The following is a 17105-nucleotide window of genomic DNA, read 5'->3' as shown; positions in this document are numbered from 1 at the left end:
CCGTGATCCCATGAGGGAGGTGGGCACTGAGGCAGGTGAGCCCGGAGGGAGGCGTTCCAGATGGGGGACTGAGACCCCCGCAGTCCCCAGGGCTTGGTGCACTCTGAGCACCCTCATCCTCACCCAGCTCTTCCACTTCATAGAAAAATCCACACTTTTGTGCGGGTTTGCTCAGTCAGGGAGCGGCAGAGGCGCGGGAGGCTCAGGGAGAGTTTCGGTTCCCTCACCCCCCTACACTCCATCCCAACCGGGCTGTGTGTGAGGGGAAGACTCGCCGAGCCCCGGGGCAGGGGAGCCGCGCCGCCCGCTCCTCACTCACCGCAACCGGAGGTTCGCCATGAACTCGGGCATGGTGACGGCGTCCATCAGCACGAAGTCGGCTTTGCCGAACTCCAAACTCTCCTGCTCCGCCATGGCGACCACTGGGACGGCCGAGACCGGGATGGGGGCCGGGCTAGGAGCGGGATCAGGACAGCACCAGGACGGGACCGGGACCGGGACCGGGATCGGGATCGGCTCCCGCCGCTCCCCGGGCGGGGGGTGGGGGTGTCACCTGCGGCGGGGCGGGGCCGTGAGGCGGCTCCGCGCAGCGCCCCCTGGCGGCCGCGACGGGCACGGCGCCCCCGGGCCGGGGCGGGGCGGGAGCGCCCCCAGGCGGCGGGAGCCGCGCGCTGCAGGCGGGGATGGCGGCACGGCTGGGGCGGGGATCCCGGGGAAACCGGGATCGGGAGCTCCGGGATGGGGGATTTGTGCTTTGGGGCCGGGGCTGTGCTGCCTCGGGTGTGGCCTGCACCCAGAGGAGCTCCCCCTCACACCCCAAATATAGGGTGCTTTCTAGCCCCCGCCAGGACAGGGGGGGAGAAAGCAGATCCTGAATCCAAGGGAAACCCCACCCCATGACCCCACCCGGCAGGGTCAGTCCTGCTCCCACCTCCTGGGTGCCCCCCAGACCCTGCTCACTCCGGCGTTTACTGACACCCCAGAACCCTCCCCAATTAATGCAGAATAAACCACACAAGAAGTCCCCCTGCAACACCCGGGCACCCCAGAACCAGCCTTGGGCCGCTTACATTGCTCTGCACACGGGAAGACCCCCAGGGTGGGGGGCTGCAGGGTGCTCCGGGCAGGGGAGGATGTGATTCAGAGGGGAATAATTCCTTCATGGGGTGTATCCTGCACCCAGGGGAGTCCCCTCTCCAACACCGCGTGCAAAAGGGTCACATCCTGCACCTGGGGAGAGGTCCCCCCACCACAGCACAGGGTACTAAGGGGCCGCTTTCTGCACCTGAGAAGACCCCCAGGATGAGGGGCTGCAGGGTGCTGTCCCTTCCTGGAGGATACACTCCTTCCTGGGGTGTATCCTGCACCCAGGGGAGCCCCCTGCACCCCCGAATGCAGGGTGCTAAAGGGAGACCCCCAGGATGAGGGGCTGCAGGATGAGGGTGTCCTTCAGAAGGGGAGACTTCTTCCTGGGGTGTATCCTGCGCCCAGGGGAGACCCTCACCCACCCAGCACAGGGTGCTAAGGGGTCACATTCTTTATCTGGAGAGGCTCACTCGCCCTCTCCACCTCAGGGGCAGACCCTGCACTGGGACGTGCTACAGGGCCACATCCTGCACCCTATGGAATCTCTATCCCAGAGCAGGGCTGGATCCTGCACTCAGGGAACATCTTCTCCTTCCCCTCCCTCCAGGACAGATCCTGCATCCCAGGATCCCCCACCCCTCTCCACAAGGTCCTGCAGGGACAACCAATCCCATCCCCTATCCCACAGGAAAAGATGCTGCACCCCAGGTACCCCCCAAAAACACCCTGTGGGGTGGGGGGCTGCACCTGAGAGATCCTCCCCCCCTCAAAAACTCATCCCCCTGAGGATGGGGCCACATCCGGAACACACTGAGCCCCTTTTGCTGTACCCCAATGCCACAAACACCACAGAACAGGGTTCTGCACTGAGACCCCCACCAGGACAGGGAGGAGAAAGCAGATGCTGCACCCAGGGTAACCCCCACCCCAGGGCCTCACTGGGCAGGGTCAGGCCCTGCCCGGCACCCCTGGGTGCCCCCCAGACCCTGCTCACTCTGGTGCTTAGTGAAACCCTGGAACTCCCTCAAATTAATGCAGAATAAACCACACAAAGTCCCCCCAGATCCAGCACCATGGGCTAATTACATTAACGATACTAATTAAGGCAATGGGGCAGGGGGATGACCTGAGAGCTGATGCAGCCTCACCTAATAGGATTTTGGGCAAAAATGGCTGGTTTGAGTGTAGGAGACAGGGTGCAGGTGTGAGGTGGTGTGGCCATCCCTGTCCTTGTCTGCATCCCCATCCCCATCCCCGCAGCTGGATGGGCCCCCTCCCCTCCCAGCTGAAAGCAATGATCCCCCCCTGCTTATAAGCAGCAGATCCCAGCTTCCTCTCTGCTCTTGGGGGAGGACGAGACTGGAGGAGCTCTTAGAAGTGAGATGGGGAAGGGGGGGGGGAGGGGAAAGAAAGAAAAAAAAAAAAAGAAAAGGCACTGTATTTGTGCTTTGCTTTTCTGGTATGTTTAGCTTTGTGGAGGGGGTGTCTTCTGGCCTTGTTTATGCAGTATGCTGGATGGCTTTGGTGTTGTAGGTGCCTAATTTGCCTGATTCTAATTAGTTCTCTGGGAAGGACAGAGTGAGGTGGTAGTGGGGGGTGAGGGCAGCAGCATGTTCAGCCCCTGCTTGGCTCTCTCTCGGCAGAGGTTTTGTAGCCACGGGAAGGGTGTGGGACCCCAGCACTGAGTGTGGGCAGTAGCCATGGAGCCAGGACCTCCCGCCCTCCCTGAGCCCCTGAGGCCGAAGGCAGCAGATGGATGTGCCTGGCAGAGCCTCCGCTGCCTCCGTCTCCACAGGCAGAAGAAGAAAGTGGCTTATTCCGCCCACATCTACAAGCTCCTAAACCGGGTAAGTCCCGGCTGAGCTGGGGTGAAGCCTCCTGCTTCCCGAGCTCCGCCTGCTCATCCGCGTACCCCAGGCTGGATGATGGGCGGAGGCTGAGCGGGGCTGCCCAGGGCGGTGGTGTCACCATCCCTGGAGGGGTTTAAAGGATGCGTGGATGTGGTGGGTTAATGGATGCCTTAGCAGTGCTGGGGGAGTGGTTGGATTTGATCTTTATGGGCTTTTCCAACCTGAATGATTCCATGATCCCAAACTGAAGCTGTGGTGGGTGGGGCTGGGTAGTGCCAGCTGTGCTGCCCTATAATGGCTGTGCTGATGCAGTTGGTTGCTCTCCCCACAGACGCGTTCCACTGGAGATTCCTGCCTGGTGGCTTCTGCGCTGGCCTGGCTGGGCAGTCCCCAGCTCCTCAGGGATGTGGCCCTGGAGGCTTCCCGGCTGTCCCGCTGTGGCAGGAGGAGCCACCTTGGCCACCGTGAGGTCCTGCTGGCCACAAAGCTGGTGCTGCTGCGTGAGCTCTACAAGCCTCCTCCAGGATGCTGAGGCAGGATGGGACAGTCTTTGTAGTATTTTAATGTGGTTTTAGTAAATAAAGTGGTTTTTTGGCATTGCTTGGCAGAGCCTCCTCCCTGGGCCAGTGCTGCCAGCACTGGGAACAGCAGTTCTGGGTACCTGTGTGCCCGGAGGGGGGGGTGCTCACACACATCTGCCTCCCAGGGCAGCCTTGCCAGCAGGGAAATGGTCCCCAGAGGTCCAAAGGGTCCTGCTGGGCCAGGAAAGCCTCTTGGCTCTGTCAGCTGCTCAACAGCCCCCCCAGGGCAGCCTGGGCTGCATCTTTGCACCCTATTTGGCCAAGAAAAGCAAAAGGAGGAAAGGTGGGTGTTATTCTAAGCCCTGGGGGAATGCCAGGCTTGGAGGCAGCAGCATTCCCTGGTGCTGCTGTGCCAGGTGCTGGCACTGAGTGACCCATTTCCAGGCTCTCCATGGAGCCCCTGCACATACCAGTCTCAGGGATGGCTCCAGGTTCTCCAGCTTCCTGCCTGCGGCTCCAAATCCTGCCATGGTGATGGACAGTGCCCAGCCACCTGCCTTCCCAGGGAGGGTTCTCAGTCCCAGTGAAGTGCCAGCAGCTCCTGGTAGCACTGGGACACCCTCCCTGGGCCAGCCTTTCCAGCTGCTGAGCTTGCACTCCCAGGGGGCTGGAAAAGGGATGTATGCTTCCATAAGGATTGCACCTTGTAATGCTGGCATGAGCTGAAGGCTGTGAAGGTCCCTTCAGAGGGAGGTGGTGACAGGTCTGCCCACCCTGGAGGCTGCCTCACCTGCTGGCATTTGGGGGGGCTTGCTGGACTGTGTGGTGGCAGATCTGGGACAGTGACACTCCTGTGGCACCACATGGGTACTGTGGCTGTCACTGGAAGCAGCTCCTGGCTATAGCTGCTGGTGGCTCTGGCTGTGTCCCCAAGCTGCTCCTGTTTGCTCTCTCCCCTCTCCTGGGTGTATCCAGGACTTGTGCAGTGCTTGGACTGTCACCTACCAGCGTCCTTTGGCTCTTTCCCTGTCAAATATCGAGATAACAGATGCCCTCAAGGAGCATATCCTGACCAACTCCTGAGAGCTGAGTTTTGATGTCCTTGCTGCCTGCACTGCCCTGTTGTCACACCCCTGCTGAGGAGCTTCAGCTCAGTCCAGTCCCTGTTCTGGCAGCCTGACTCTTTGGGTTGATTAGGATTGGCTCAAATCTATGGACTTGGAAAGTCCTAGCCTTTGCAGAAATCAGAGCTGCAGCTGAACCTGAGGACACAGCCAGGCTCCCACACAGCCCCTGCCAAGGCTGATTTTACCTCCAGCATTGCTGGCTGGGGTCTAGTCAACCTGCCCCAAAAGCTCAGGGAGGGGAAGGGGGGAGGGTTCCATGCCCTCTGATACATCTGGTTTGGAGCTTCATCATCCCGTCAGTGTTTTCTCTTGTATTACAGCAAGGAAAAACCAAGAAGAGCATTCACTCAGTTTTTCTTATCCCTGCAGACAGCCTGGAGCAGTTGCTGTCTTTCTTCTCTGCTCTCTGTGTATTTGGAGCCCCTGCTGCTGCTGGGAGGGTGACAGGTGGGGCTGCTCTTGTGCAATGTGGCTGCCTGACTTCTTAGCCCCTGCAGTAATTGTGTGGGAGATCACACCCTGGAAGTGAGCCTGGAGCCATCCCCAGCTCTCAGGGGAAGCAGCTGGAGCGGAGGAGATGCTGGAGAGATCACATGGGGAGGTTCCTGGCCAGGGCAGGAGATTTGATGTTATCAATGGACCTTTTCCTACCTGAAAACTTGTAGCTCAACTGGGCTCTAGAGAGACAAAATATTGGCTGGCCCAGGGTGCCCAGAGAAGCTGTGGCTGCCCCATCCCTGGCAGTGTCCAAGGCCAGGTTGGACGGGACTTGGAGCAACCTGGGATAGTGGAAGGTCCCTGCCCATGGCAGGGGTGGCACTGGGTGGTCTTTAAAGGCCCTTCCAGCCCAAACCATGCTGGGATTCTGTGGTGTCTCAGGTGCATCTCTGCATCTGGTGCTTGACCTTACTTAGCCTCACCATTGACTCAGTGGATCCTCAGCTCTCTGGGATCTACTCTTCAGTATCTTTATTTGGTCTTTTTTCCTGTTTATCTTGTCCTGCCTTCCCCACACAACCCCTGCCTCTGCCCTGCATTTTGTCCTTATAGGTCCTACTGATTTGGAATTGAGAGATCTTGTGTAAGAGATACCCTGTTCCCAGGGCAGTGGGGATCCCATCCTTGGGAGGATTTGAAAGCCCTGTGGATGTGGCACGTGGGCCAGTGGTGGCCTTGGCAGTGCCACAGGGAACAGTTGGATTCTATGATCTCAAAGGGCTTTTGCAATTTAAATGTTACCAAATAGGGATCTGAAGCACAAGATGAATCAAGTGACTTCTCAAAAGATTTTCTAGAGTCCAGTCCCTCTTTGGGGGAAGAGGGAAATGTGCTCCACTGCCCCTGTGGCAGCAGGAATTCCGTATGAATGGGCAGCCCCTGGCACACCCAGGGACAGGCAGGGGCCCCTGTGCCAGACCCCCATAAAAGTCTGTATTTATTGTTTCATTTGCATTCTCTGTGATTTCAGCCTCTTCCTCCAGCCTATGGGAAACACATGGATGCAAATCCTGGATTAAAAAACTGAAAGTGATGATTTATTCCCATAGGGGAAGTGCCTGTTGAGGCTGCACACACCTTGTGCATACCTGTCAAAGAACTGCTTTCCTGTCACCCCAAAAGGCAGCTTTGGCAGAAGCAGGAGGATGAACCCACAAGTAGCTGGGCCTGAAAGGGTTTTTCAGGATGATATTTTTTGTTGTTGCTCATTTCTTCTATTATCTTTTTTAGCTCTGTTGGTAATAGAAGACAGAAGCCCAGACAGGCTGCAGAAGTGGAAGGGTTAAACATAAACGTGGTGCTTTTGTCAGTCTGTGGATCCAAAATCAACCAACGAAGACTTCTGTCCTTTTGGAGCCCTGAAGGAGGAGCAGGGTTCTCACGGTTTGCTGTTCTCAGGGTGGACTTGTGCCATTCCTGTTGCCTGTGTTCAGGATGGTGTTGGCCTTTCCAAAACCCAGGTCTGAACCCAAACCAAATCTCTCATCTGCAGGACACAGCTGTGGGATTTACAGCTCTGGCTGGAGACTTTGTAGTACACGATCCTAAAAGCTTTTGGAAAACAAGGAGTGGAGCTGCTTTGTGCTCCAGCAAAATGGGGGAAAGCCCATTAAAAGCTGCTGCTTTTTGTCCCAAGTGTGAGGAGGGATGAACTTGTGTCCTCTTTCTGGGGTGCTGCCAGTGGTGAACTGAAAATGGGCTGTGGAGCACATCCCTGTGCCCGGGCAGGACCCCTGCCAGGGGTCCAAATCCTGGGAGGGTTTGCTTTTACATATTGGATTGAGTTTTACCTGATCCCAAAAAACAGGGGGACAGGGTTGGGGCTGGGCTTGCTCTGGGACCCAGAGGGAGGGCACTCAGGGCTGGGCACTCAGTGCAGCTCTGTGCCAGGGTGTGCCCGAGTTCAGGCAGGACATCAGCCACTGGGGTCCCCCAACTGGGCCTGGACACCTCAAAACCACAGCTCTGTATCACACATGAGGCTTGCACAACTTCTCTGGGATGTAGCTTCTGCCTGGGATAGAAGGATGGAAATGAGGACAAAACATAAACACAGGGATTTCTCTGAAAATGCTCTGAGGGCTGGAGCTCCTCTGCTCTGGAGACAGGCTGGGAGAGCTGAGGGTGTTCAGCCTGCCTGGAGCAGCTGTGGCTGCCCCTGGACCCCTGGCAGTGCCCAAGGCCAGGCTGGACAGGGCTTGGAGCAGCCTGGGACTGTGGAAGGTGTCCCTGCCATGGCAGGGGGTGGCACTGGATGGTCTTTAAAGTCCCTTCCAACCCAAACCATTCTGGGATTTTATCAGGTTGTTCTCTGATGCTTTAACTGCCTGGTCTCTCTTTAAAAACATGAGTTTTGCTTTTGGTCATTTATATTGATTCTTCATTTCTTCTTTCTTAGCTTCCTGTGGTATTTCTTCTGTTTCATGAGGCAGGGCCCCTTCCTCCTTTCCACAATTCCCCTGCTGGTAAATGGCTCAGTGGGCTGCCCCAGCAGGAACCGTTTGTGAGGGAGTAACTGTGCCCTTCCCTCTTCTCTATTTTTTCAAAAAGGGAAGTAATAAAGAAAATTAGACAGCACATCAGAATTTCCAGCCCAACACACACATTGATGTTAAGGTCTCGAGCCAAGGAGGAGGATGTCAAACTGTAAATAAACTAAATATTGACTTCCTAGGCTTTTTGTAATTAAAGTGGATACAGCGTTTTCTTTTATGGAGTTTTCCAGGCAGTTTTACGAAGACTGTAATGTGACTGTTGCACAAATCCATGACCACTTATAGTGGGAGAACATTAATATCCCCCTCAGGTCAGCATGTGCAGAGCCAGACAGCCTGTGAAAGAACCCAGATGAAGCAGAGTCCTCAAGGCCTTTGCTTCTCATAAGAGGAAGTCTTTCCCAAAGCTGTTCCTGAGAATCCTCTTGAGGATGTTTGTCTTCCTGGGAGCAGAAGGTGGAGGAGCCAGAGGCTGCATGAGGGATTGTGGGCTGCTGTGTCCCTCAGCAGCATCCAACAGCTTTGTTTCCTCTTCAGGAAGGAACTGCCCCGTGGCAAAGCTTCACTATGAGCCACTTCTATTTACATCCAGGTCTGTGATTCCCCAGGCTGACGAGGGCTGGGAATCCAGCCAAAACCACCAGACTCAGTTGAACAGAAGGGAAACATCTTGAGATGTTCACCAGGTCTGACTGCAGCCGATTCTGCAGCTTCCTGGATAAAAATCCATCCCTGCTCTCCTGGAGATGTGGCACTGAGCCGCAGCCAGCCCGAGCCAGCACAAAACAGGCTGTTCAGGAGAAAAGGGCTCCAGGCAGACCTTAGAAATCCCTCCAGTGCCTAAAGGGGCTCCAAGAGAGCTGGAGAGGGATTTGGGACAGGAGCCTGGATTGACAGGACAAGGAGGAATGACTTCCCTCTGCCAGAGGGCAGGGATAGATGGGATATTGGGATAAATCCTTCCCTGTCAGGGCAGGGAGGCCCTGGCCCAGGTTGCCCAGAGAAGCTGTGGCTGCCCCATCCGTAGGTGCCTTGGAGCACCCTAAACTAGTAGAAGGTGTCCCTGCCCATGGCAGGGGGTGGAACTGGATCATCTTTCAGGTCCCCACACCATTCTGGGATTCTATGACAAGGGATGGAGGCCCAGGCTGACCACTGAAATCTCAGCCTCCTGTACCCAGGCTTCCCAGCACAGTGTTGGGAAGTTGTTACCCTGTTGCCTCAGTACACGACATCCAAATGGTTTCCATTAAAATGCCTTAAAGAAAAAAAGGACGTTTTGATAGTGTGAAGATCTTTGGCAACACTCACCCAGCTCCATGGTCCCACCTCACTGTCCCCAGCGTGTTTCTTCATCCTTCCCCACCTGCTGTGGGCCTGAGGCAGCCCAGCAGTGCTGCTCCTGCGTCCAGGCAGCTGGAATGTCCCAAGAATGGGAGCAAACCCCTCCTCCAAACATCCACTCTCGGAGAGGAGGATCTGGCTCCAAGCCAAGGGCAGTTTTCGCCTGCCTGGAGCTATGAGACTGTTGGGAACAGCAGCAGAGCTGGAGGGGTCCAGCCTGGAGACAGCTGGACAGGGGAGCAGCCTGGAGCAATTGCTGCTCACCCTGATCCAACACAGGGTAAGTGCAACTTAAACCCCTCATGATGGATGTTCGTTTAGTTTGTGCTCTTCCTTCCTAAAACTCCCACTGACGGAGCCCCGGCACAGACGAGCTGTCCTGGCCCAGTGCTGTGTTTACACTCAGCCAGTCCCCCCTGTCTGACTAAAGCTCTCACTGCAGCTTCACCCTGTGATTCCTCATCCTCTCCAGGCAGACACAGAGCAGTTTATTCCCTTCTTTTCCATGGCAGCCCTTTATTTACTGGAGGAGGGTTATCCCAGCAGGGCAGGAAGCCCAGCTGCAAAGGGGAGGCTGGAGGTCAGCTCATCCCCAGCTGTCCCAGGCTCTGCTCCTCTGCACCAAACAACCCAATTCTTTCACTCTTCCCTCAGAGATCACATTTTCTAGATTTCCTCTAATCCTTGCTGTGAGCAGAACAAGGGAGGTTTTTCAGGATGTGTTGTAGGAAGGAAAGAGCAAGTTCCCATCCCAGTCCTTGGAGGTGGGATCTGCTGTGGGATCTACTGAAGGATTCCAAATTCACCTGGCATTGTGTGAGCATTGCAAAAGCACAGGATGGGAAGCAAAGGCAGCAAAGCAGTTCTGGAAGGACCAACCACCTTTGTCCAGGCTTCAGAAACCAAGAGTACTGCATCACGTAAATATCCAGCTCCATGAGAATTCCTCATCCCAACTGATGTGACCTAAAGGATCCTGAACCTGGTGGTTTTCATGAAATAGGTGATTTATTGGGTCTTCTTTGTCCATCAGCTCTCTTGCTTCCTGCAGATGTCTCAAGCAATACCACAGAGCACCTTCACCTGCAGCAGCCCCCACATTCCCTGCCCTCCCCTGGGCCAAGGGAGGAGGTGCCAGACCACACCATGGCCCTTGGATATGATGCTGCTTATCCTGACCATAAAAAAAGCAGCTCCTGATTTACCTATCAGAAAAAAGTCTTTGAAGAATAATTAGTCTCCCTGTAGTGCTTTGTTCCCCCTGGAAGCTATTCTATTCTATTCTATTCTATTCTATTCTATTCTATTCTATTCTATTCTATTCTATTCTATTCTATTCTATTCTATTCTATTCCATTCCATTCCATTCCATTCCACTCTTCTCTGTTTCTATTCTCTTCTATTTTATTCTGTCCCATCCCATCCCAAGTTAGGCCAGCTGCAATGGTGGGCCATTCCAAGTGGGAATGACAATTTAAGAGGCAGGTTTCCAGCTACCTAAGATGCAGTGAAATGCCTGGGAAGATCCCTCACAGACACCTGGGCTCCCAATGCCAGAACAATGTCAAAATTCACATAGGCATTTCCTTCATCTCGAAATCTTCAAAATCCCTGGATCTAACACAAACTGGCACCCTGAGCTCAGCTGTGTGGTATCAGCATAACTCAGTATGACAACCATCCATTCATCATCCAACACCGTGTCATGCGAGCAAAAGGACTCCTGAAGGCATGAACTTTCCTGATCAGTCATTGAAAAATATGTTGCAAATGTTAAAAAGCTTCTTCCAACCACCTCAGCGCAGCATCCAGGGCCTGGGGCTCTCCTGGCTGTGAGAGAACAGTCCCAGACATGAGCTGAACACGGCCAAGTGCACCAGAGGCTGTGAGCAACAACCTTCAGTTCCTCTGTGCTCCAGTTCCTGGGAAAGCTGTCAATGGCTGTGTGGAAGAGCCAAACCCCTCCCCCCAAAATCAAGGGTGATGAGGCCCTGGCACAGGGTGCCCAGAGCAGCTGTGGCTGCCCCTGGATCCCTGGAAGTGTCCAAGGCCAAGTTGGACGGGCCTTTGACTGATGTGGTCTAGTGGAAGGTGTCCCTGCCCATGGCAGGGAGTGGAACTGGTGATCCTTAAGGTCTCTTCCAGCTCAGACCATTTTGGGATTCTGTGGGCATAGCTCAGCAGAGATTCTAAAGAAATAGAACAGCCAAAGAGAGGTCCACTTGAGTGGTTTCCAACTAGCTTGGCATGAAAGAGTTTTGCCTGGACCCTGGAGCCCAGGACTTGTCTGACTTCTGGCTACCAGAATTCATGATCAGCAAATATGTGATGGGCCTAGGCAGGGAAGAGTTTTGTGGATTTCAAGTGAACTGATTGAGAGGGAGCTGGGCTCAGCCTCCCCAGGTCTCTGTGTGCATGAGGCAGCCAGAGCTTGCTGAAGAAGGGTAAAGTAAGGGCAGTGTAGCACAGAAAAGACACGAGGACGGTGAGTTTGAGCTAGAAGAACCCCAGGGCCAGAGGAAAATAAAAGAGACGTTGAACTGCATGAAGTTCCTGCCAGCTCATTTCCTCGGGTCCCTCTGGATGGCAGCACAACCCTCCGCTCCATCAAGGGCTCACGCAGGGTTTGTATCAGTGTAAACGCTGTGTCCCATCTCCAGATCATTAACGAAGAGAGATTCCCAGCAGGAAGCTCTGGAGGAAGAGCAGGAGGTAAATGTTTAAAGCAGAAGGAGTCAAGAAGCAGGTACTGACTTGCTGGGCTCCAAACAAAGCCAGACCCATCCAAGTGTTTGGTGGGTGACTCCTACCATGGCTCAGCCAGCAGCTCCTGCAGCCTCCCCACGACTCCCACGTGTTTGGGATTACAGGGCTGGGATCTGCCGAGCTGTGAAGGCAGGACCGACAGGATGGGCAGCTGACACTGCACTGCCATGCCACCAGTGACTGCTTCCTGGTGTCCCCATCCCTGTTCACTGCCCTTGTCCTGTAGGCTTGCTCTGATCAGGGCAAGGCCACCCAAAGAGCTCAGGAAGTCATTAGTTCCCAGGATAAACACACAGGACGTTTCTCCTCAGGTTATTTCCTCCTCCTGTCCCCTTTCTCCTGGTACCACCAGGCAGCAATGACCGGAAAAGGCTCAGACCACCCCACTGCTCCCCAGTGCTCTGGTCTCCCCTCCCTACAATTCTTCCATGCTCAGGGAGGCCAGGAGAGCATCCTGCATGGCTGGTGGCCTTCATCCTCACTAAAAGAGTCAGGAGAAGCTTGTGCAGCCTCGTCCTTGGCAGCAGCTCGCTCTGATGCCCCTGATGCCTGCAGGGATAGAAATCATGGATCGTGGGACCTTCTGAGGGGATGAGCTGCTAAATGTGCCCTGGCCTGACCCAGGTCCTCAGCTTGGCCACCCCACCCTGACACCAGCACCGGGGCAGGGCTGGGTTCATGCCATCCCACCTGGCTAGGGATGGCACAAGATGAGCTGCTGGGGTCCTGCCCTGGGATCCCCTCCAGCCTGGCCCCAGCGAGGGGGCTGCAGCCCAGGGCACGACGGGGCAGTGGGGATGGGGATGCCAGGGGCTGTTTGGATCCATGCTAGGAGGCAGCCAGAGGCTGTACATGAGACCAGTGCCACCGCTGTCACTTTGGGAGCTGGATGGGAATGGAGAGGATGTGTTTGAGAGGGTCACACAAATGTTTGTGTAGCTCAGAAAAGAAGGTAGGGTAGGATAGGATAGGATAGGATAGGACAGGACAGGACAGGACAATTGGAAGGGACCTACAATGACCATCTACTCCAACTGCCTGACCAGAAGTTCAGGGATGACCAGAAGTTACAGCACACTGTTAAGGGCACTGTCCAAACACTTCTTCAACACTGACAGGTTTGGGGCATCAACCACCTCTCCAGGAAGCCCATCCCAGTGTCTGACCACCCTCTTGGTAAAGATGTTTCCCAATGTCCAGTCTAACCCTCTCCTTGTGCAGCTTTGAGCCACTCCCAGGCATCCTGTCCCTGGATCCCAAGGAGAAGAGCTCAGTATCTCCCTCTCCATGTCCTCTCCTCGGGAAGCTGCACAGAGCCACGAGGTCACCCCTCAGCCCCCTTCTCTCCATGTCTTCCAGCCCATCACCAGCTTGGTTCTCCTTCTCTGGACAGATTCCAGGGCTTTCCCATCCTTCTCAAATGTTGGGACCCAGAACTGCACCCATTTTAATATATATCTTATGTATAGGATCAGAGTTACTGTGTAAATTTGACTTAGAATGGGAAAATCAGGCTCTAGAAATGGCATGAGGGACCACAGCCAGCCTGGGAGCTCACATCAGCAGGTTGGGAAACCTGGAGCAGAACTGGGATCCCACACCTGTGGTACCACCTGCGGCTCAGGAAAGACTGGATCCCTGGCAGTTCCCATGGGGGAGCAGAAGTTTGACACGGGAGGGTTCTTCTGTCTGGCAGGGAAAAGGAAGAACACACGCCAGAGCTGTTGGCCAACAGAGATGTGTGGAACTGGGAAAGAGCACATTCTTTACAGGGGAGGTAATTCATTGTTGGAGCCACTCATTAAGGCCTTGGCAGGATCAGTACTGACAGTCAGAACTGGGGCTCCAGACCTTTGCTATAAGGGGTTTTTCTTCAAATATGAGTTATTTCAGTGCTGTCCTGCATCAGTCAATGTTCTGTTCAGAGTCAATCCTGCATTGAAACTGGGTTGAAGTGTGGCCTTTGGAGCTGGGGAGTTGGAGCTGACCGTGATGGTCCTGCAGGTGTCACAGCTGAGAGGGCAGGGCCCTCCAGTGATGGCTTCTGGGCCAACATGTCACACAGGTCTTTGCTCCATCTCTAAGTGAGGGAGTCCTCTGGAGCTCTTTCTTAGTCCCTGTGTGGGTGCAACCAAATCCTTACCCAGCAACAGTCTGGGAGAGCTGGGGGTGTCCAGCCTGGAGAAGAGAAGGCTCCAGGAAGATCTTAGAGCCCTTTCCAGTGCCTAAGGGGGCTCCAAGAGAGCTGGAGAGGGACTTGGGACAAGGGCCTGGATTGACAGGACAAGGGGGAATGGTTTCCACTGCCAGAGGGCAGGGTTAGATGGGATATTGGGAAGGAATTGTTCCCTGGGAGGGTTGTGAGGCCCTGGCCCAGATTGGCCATCCCTAGAAGTGTCCAAGGCCAGGATGGAGAGGGCTTGGAGCCACCTAGGGTAGTGGAAGGTGTCCCTGCCCATGGCAGGGGGTGGTACTGGATGGGCTTTAAGGCCCTTCCCACCCAGACCACTCTGGGATCCCATGACAGCTGAGGCATCTGTTAGGTCTTCTCTCCTCACTCTCCTGATCCCACATAGGGTGAGCAGTTCCCAGCGCCCAGTGCCACTCAGGCCTGGATTGGCCCTTGATCATACATCAATTTCTGTCTTGGTCTTTCACATTTCTGACACCTGGCACCAGCAGACATTGTCTTTACACCGAAATCAGCCTTCGTGTACTTGGAATTCACAGGTCTGGGAACAGCATCTCCCAGTTAACCCCTTCACTCCTCCTTGGTAAGAAAGGTGGGAAAACCAAAATACAGGTGCTGTTTCAGGGATGCTGTTTGAAGCTGTGCTGGCCCTGCCCAGGCTGTTTGCAGTTAACAGCTTCTCTGTGAACACCCAAGTGCCACTCGTGAGGTGACCTGCGCTCCCCCACACGGAGCGGGTGCCAAGAGGCTGCACCTCGCCAAGTGTTTACAGTAATCCTTGGCAGGGGCCCAGGGCTCCAACAAAGACATCTGCTAATCTGCAGAGAGGAGCTTTCAGGAAAGAGAGGCCTGAGGGTTTCAGGGAAACTCTGCTTCCAGCCAGGCTCTGCGAGTCACAAACTTGCCAGTCCCGGCTGGAGAAGAACACCTGAGTCTCCCGAGACTGGGATTTGTCTCAGACAGCAGTTCCCAGTAGGTTCCCTCTCTTGGATTAATTATTCTGCAGCGCTCGTGGCCTCTGCCCTCGTTCCTGGAGCCTCCTGGCTGTGCCAGGATCAAAGGGGATCCTTGTGAGACATCCACGTGGGACCTGAGCCGGGCCAGGCGCTCAATGCCCGAGCAAAGCTGCTCCCCCCTTCCCTCCCCGAATCACGAGGCTGCAGGAAAATGGGACAAGGAATGAGGTGCTGGCGAGAACCTGGCAGCAGAACAAAGCCTGCTCCTGCTGCCATGGAGCTCAGCCACACTGTCTGTCCCCATCAGAGCCAGGTGCCAGGTGCTGTACAGAGTTTGGGCCTCACCAAGGGGAGATTTCCTCACATCCCCTCACCTCAACATGCCAAACCGGGCAGGTGCAGCTCCTCTGCCTTGATTCAAACTCCCTCTTTGGAAATATCCATCCATACTTTAATGGCTCTGAGAGAAATAAGCCAATTTCCCAGGAAATGTGCTCAAAATCCAGGCAGATCTGAAGTTTTAAGGTGGTCAAAATCCAGACAGAACTGAAGTTTTAAGGGCTTTCCTTCTCTGAAGGGTGCAGCCTGCTTCCTGCATGGTGCCTTGGCAGTCCCATCTCCTGGGCAGAGTCCTGCTTGGACACCATGTCCTGGGAGAGAGGATAAAGCCTTTCCTGCTGAATTCCGGCTGGCTCCTGCACCGCTCCTCTCCCTCTGGAGGAGGGAGGCTCTCAGTGTCAGGCTGGGAAATCACATGCTCGATGGCTTCAACATGAGGTAATTGTTTCTGGAAGAGACCTGGTGCTGGTTGGGTTTGCTGGTTTGTCAGGCACACACGGATGTGGGGCAGGGGCACAGGTGGCCAGGACCAGCCCAGCCTCCCCCAGGCACTGCTGGGTGCAAACATCCAAGTCAATAATTCCAATCCATCAATAATTCCTGCAGAAATGGCTGAGAGGGGCTGGTGGATGCAGTGACACTGGGGGATGCCTCCATGGGGGTCACAGGGACCTTTGAGTCCCCCCTGTGCACTTGTCCCCAAAGAAGGAGCTACCATGGGGGCAGCACTAGTCCAGGGACAACAGTGACAGGGAGTGGCTTCAGCTCCAGAAGGTTCTGCTGGGGAGTCCTTGCTCTGATGCCAGCTGGTGCCAAGGTGCTTTGCCAGATGATCTTTGATCTACCCCGTGAATAGATCTGATTCAAGCTGCCCCATTCATGAGCATTTTAATGTCAAAGAACATGAACTGGGGCACAGCCCCCCATCCATCTCTGCTCACAGCTCCCCAGGGTGTTGGATGGGTTTGTCCTCACCTGCCTGAGATGTGAAGTTGCACAGGGAAGCATGCCCAGGATAGCCACCTGCCATCCTTCACCTCTCTCTGGCCCAGAGCCAGATCCATTGCAGTGTCCAGAAACTCAATTTCCAGCCACAAAATGAACATGCAGTAGCTGAATTAGCCCTGCCAGCTGACCTGTGGTTGAGAGCTGGAGTGGACACAAGCTCAGAAGCTCGGTGGATTTTCCAGCACCATCCTGCCCAAAGCTTCCTTAAGGATCACAGAATCATGGAAACATTTCAATTGGAAAAGCCCTCTGAGTCCAACTGCTCCCCCAGCACTGCCAAGGCCACCACTAACTCATGTCCCCATATGCCACATTCACACACCTTTTAAGTCACTCCAGGCACGGGGACTCTGCCACTGCCCTGGGCAGGCTGTCCCAGGGCTGGACAACCTTTCCATGATGAATTTTTCCCCAGCATCCAACCTGACCCTTCCCTGGCACTTGAGGCTGTTTCCTTTTGACCTATCCCTGTTCCCTGGCAGCAGAGCCCGACCCCCCCGGCTGCCCCCTCCTGTCAGGGAGTTGTGCAGAGCCAAAAGTCCCCCCTGAGCCTCCTTTTCTCCAGGCTGAGCCCCCCTCAGCTCCCTCAGCTTCTTCTGATGCTCCAGACCCTTCCCCAGCTCCATTCCTTTCTCTGGAATGCCTTCCCTGGAAGGTGAGCCCTCTCCAGCTCTTCGAGGAAAACTCGAGGTATCCTTTGGACAAGTCCTTGTGCCACATGCAGCTTGGAACAGTCACAGCACAGGTGATTCAAGAACTGGGCTCCCAGACCAGCTCATGAATAGAACACATGGCAGTGGGTGATGCTGCAGGAAGGTGGGAAGAGGATCCATGCCAGTGGCTGCAGCTGTTGGCATGTGTTTGCTGGACCCTTCACTCTTAACTGGACAAATATAGAGCTGGTAACAGAGATGCCGTTCCTGG

The 17105-nt window shown here is 55.0% G+C and overlaps 2 protein-coding genes across 4 annotated transcripts in view; one reads left to right on the top strand and one right to left on the bottom strand.

The window, feature by feature from the left end:
- The window catches only part of MYO1D (myosin ID), a 156522-nt gene extending 156012 nt beyond the window's left edge, over positions 1-510 (bottom strand). For all 3 annotated transcript variants that reach the window (XR_011146736.1, XM_068996795.1, XM_068996797.1), the window contains exon 1: positions 320-510. Coding sequence is in view for 2 of the 3 variants with exons in the window: in XM_068996795.1 (XP_068852896.1) it covers positions 320-414 (95 nt within the window). In the remaining variant the exon portion in view is untranslated. The remainder of the gene's footprint in view (positions 1-319) is intronic.
- Positions 511-2360: 1850 nt separating this feature from the next.
- Positions 2361-3533, top strand: LOC138099304 (histone H2B-like). Its single transcript, XM_068996471.1, has 3 exons — positions 2361-2463; positions 2730-2933; positions 3268-3533. The coding sequence occupies exons 2-3, from the start codon at positions 2787-2789 to the stop codon at positions 3466-3468; spliced, it is 348 nt and encodes a 115-aa protein (XP_068852572.1). The 5' UTR covers positions 2361-2463; positions 2730-2786; the 3' UTR covers positions 3469-3533.
- The last annotated feature ends 13572 nt before the right edge of the window (positions 3534-17105 follow it).

The sequence above is a fragment of the Aphelocoma coerulescens genome, chromosome 27, assembly GCF_041296385.1.
Source record: "Aphelocoma coerulescens isolate FSJ_1873_10779 chromosome 27, UR_Acoe_1.0, whole genome shotgun sequence".
In the NCBI taxonomy this organism is placed as follows: Eukaryota; Metazoa; Chordata; class Aves; order Passeriformes; family Corvidae; genus Aphelocoma; species Aphelocoma coerulescens.
This window is presented reverse-complemented; position numbering and strand designations above follow the sequence as displayed.

What these genes read in the sequence shown, in the direction of transcription:
- LOC138099304 (XM_068996471.1), top strand. Translation starts at nt 2,787, where the DNA reads ATGGAGCCAGGACCTCCCGCCCTCCCTGAGCCCCTGAGGCCGAAGGCA. An exon ending in TCTACAAGCTCCTAAACCGG is followed by an intron (nt 2,934 to 3,267) that starts GTAAGTCCCGGC and finishes CTCTCCCCACAG; the next exon opens with ACGCGTTCCACTGGAGATTC.